Raw genomic sequence first — 1824 nt, 5'->3', positions numbered from 1 at the left:
TGGTTGCAAAACCATACTCGAACCACGTTCTTTTTCAGGTCCAACTTTTCAGCGATAGCGGCTATCTTCTCGGACGACGGGCGAGGTTGTACGGCGAAGTAAGCCTCCAAAGACCTCTTTTCCGGTGCCGCTATCGACGTTCTCTTCCGTTTCTTTTCCCCTCCGCAATAAATGTCAGGTTTGTTGAGTTTCTCTCTCTGCGCACCCTCGGCCTCCTCGAGCCACGCCTGAAGGATGGGTTTAAGCGCTATCATGTTGTTATGGGACAGAGTCAACGATTCGAACCGACAAATGGTGCTTTGGCTTAGCGATCCCACGCCGGGTATCTTCAGGTTAACCAGCGCATTGCCAACGTCCGCCTGGGTCACCCCCAGCTTGATCCGCCTCTGCTTGAAGCGCTCCGCGAATGCCTCTAGCTCCCTGGGATCCGTGTCCGAGTCATTGATAGAGGAAAGGCCGTTGTTATTGAGTCCTGGCCCGCACTGACCCCCTCCATGGTGTCCAGGTAAAAGACCGTGGTGGGTGAGAGGGGAATTCATGTTCATGGCGGCCTGGTGCGAGAGGTGGCTCAAGCCATGCATGTGTGAGTGAGGGTGAGCAGAGGTGGAGATCAGCCCGCCACCACCTCCTCCACCCCCGCCCCCGGAGCCGTCGTGGCTGGACATGAGAGCTAAGGACGGGGAGTTGATGTGGTCCATGAGGTCCGGGGGTTCCATGTTGGGGTGGTGGTGGTGGTGGTGATGGTGGTGGTGGTGGGCCAGTGGCACCGTGGTGTTGGAAGAGCATGGCACGCTGTTCATGGTGTGGTAGGTGGCGTCCGGCTTGAAAGGGTGCGTCTTGCCCTGGGACACTGCGATGTCCACGGCAGCCAGAGCTTCGGCGCGGGCCAGGAGAGTCTCATCCAGGCTGGCGAATATGTTACTCTGCAGCTGCAATGAGACGAGATACGGAGAGAGGGAGGGCGAGAGAGCGAGAAGGGAGAGGAGGGAACAGAAACAAAGCAAAGTGGGGAAAAAGAGAGAAAGAACGAGCACATGATGAATAAGTGGATATGTCAGCTGTGGGACTTCTGACAACACATAAAACACGAAGAATATTCCCTTTAGAAGACTGTCACCGAGTCATAATACCAAAAAAAAAAAAAAAAAGTCGGTAGCTTTTGTGTTCAGGGTGGCTTTCAAAAAGATCACAGGCGTGCGGGTGATTGCCGTGGAAAATACATGAAGAAGAAGAAACATTAAAGGTGCACCGCAGTTGGCTTTGGCAGAATGTGCCTCCGAGCGTTCCTTCCGTATTATTGCGCTCGCGCAGTTACAGTAACATTAACACTTACAACATGCAGAAGCGCGGGCATAGAAAGAGCATAGGAAAAGGACACAAAAGCAGAAGTTTTGGGTTTCATTTACCTGTGGAGCTTGCAGACAGGCTCTCCTTATTGCTTCCGAGCTGGAATGCAGAGTGGTGTATTTGTGTTCAGGTATGCTCGGATGCATGGCGAAGTGTGGCTGTTTGCTATTCATTGACATCATCTTTGCGACTGCTTTTCTTTAAAGAGTAAGGGGCTAAAATTGACGCAATGGAAAGATGTAGTAGCCTAGTCATAGACAGTGGTCCGGTAATGATGCAATACAGCCGGAGCAGCCTTGAGCACGAAGATCACACAGTCAGAGATGCCTGCAGTCTCCCAGGCCGACGCACTTATCTGCCGTCTACTGTTCCCACTGGCTGCCGAGAGGGATGAGAGAAGGGCTCTTACACCTGAGTGTCTCAGATCTCGTCAAGCGGAGCTCAGTTTCTCTCGCGAGACATGGTGCATGAACATTG

General features: G+C 52.8%; 1 protein-coding gene across 1 annotated transcript in view; it reads right to left on the bottom strand.

Annotated features, from left to right (window-relative positions):
• The window catches only part of LOC120037591 (POU domain, class 4, transcription factor 1-like), a 1705-nt gene extending 176 nt beyond the window's left edge, over positions 1-1529 (bottom strand). The window contains exons 1-2 of the mRNA XM_038983590.1: positions 1407-1529; positions 1-929 (exon numbers count right to left, since the gene is read on the bottom strand). The exon at positions 1-929 is cut by the window's left edge and continues 176 nt beyond it. Coding sequence (XP_038839518.1) covers positions 1-929; positions 1407-1529 — 1052 coding nt within the window. The remainder of the gene's footprint in view (positions 930-1406) is intronic.
• Between the last annotated feature and the right edge of the window lie 295 nt (positions 1530-1824).

The sequence above is a fragment of the Salvelinus namaycush genome, unplaced genomic scaffold (assembly GCF_016432855.1).
Source record: "Salvelinus namaycush isolate Seneca unplaced genomic scaffold, SaNama_1.0 Scaffold1767, whole genome shotgun sequence".
Classification (NCBI taxonomy): domain Eukaryota; kingdom Metazoa; phylum Chordata; class Actinopteri; order Salmoniformes; family Salmonidae; genus Salvelinus; species Salvelinus namaycush.
The sequence above is the reverse complement of the archived record's forward strand: the minus strand, read 5'-3'. Positions and strand labels throughout refer to the sequence as shown.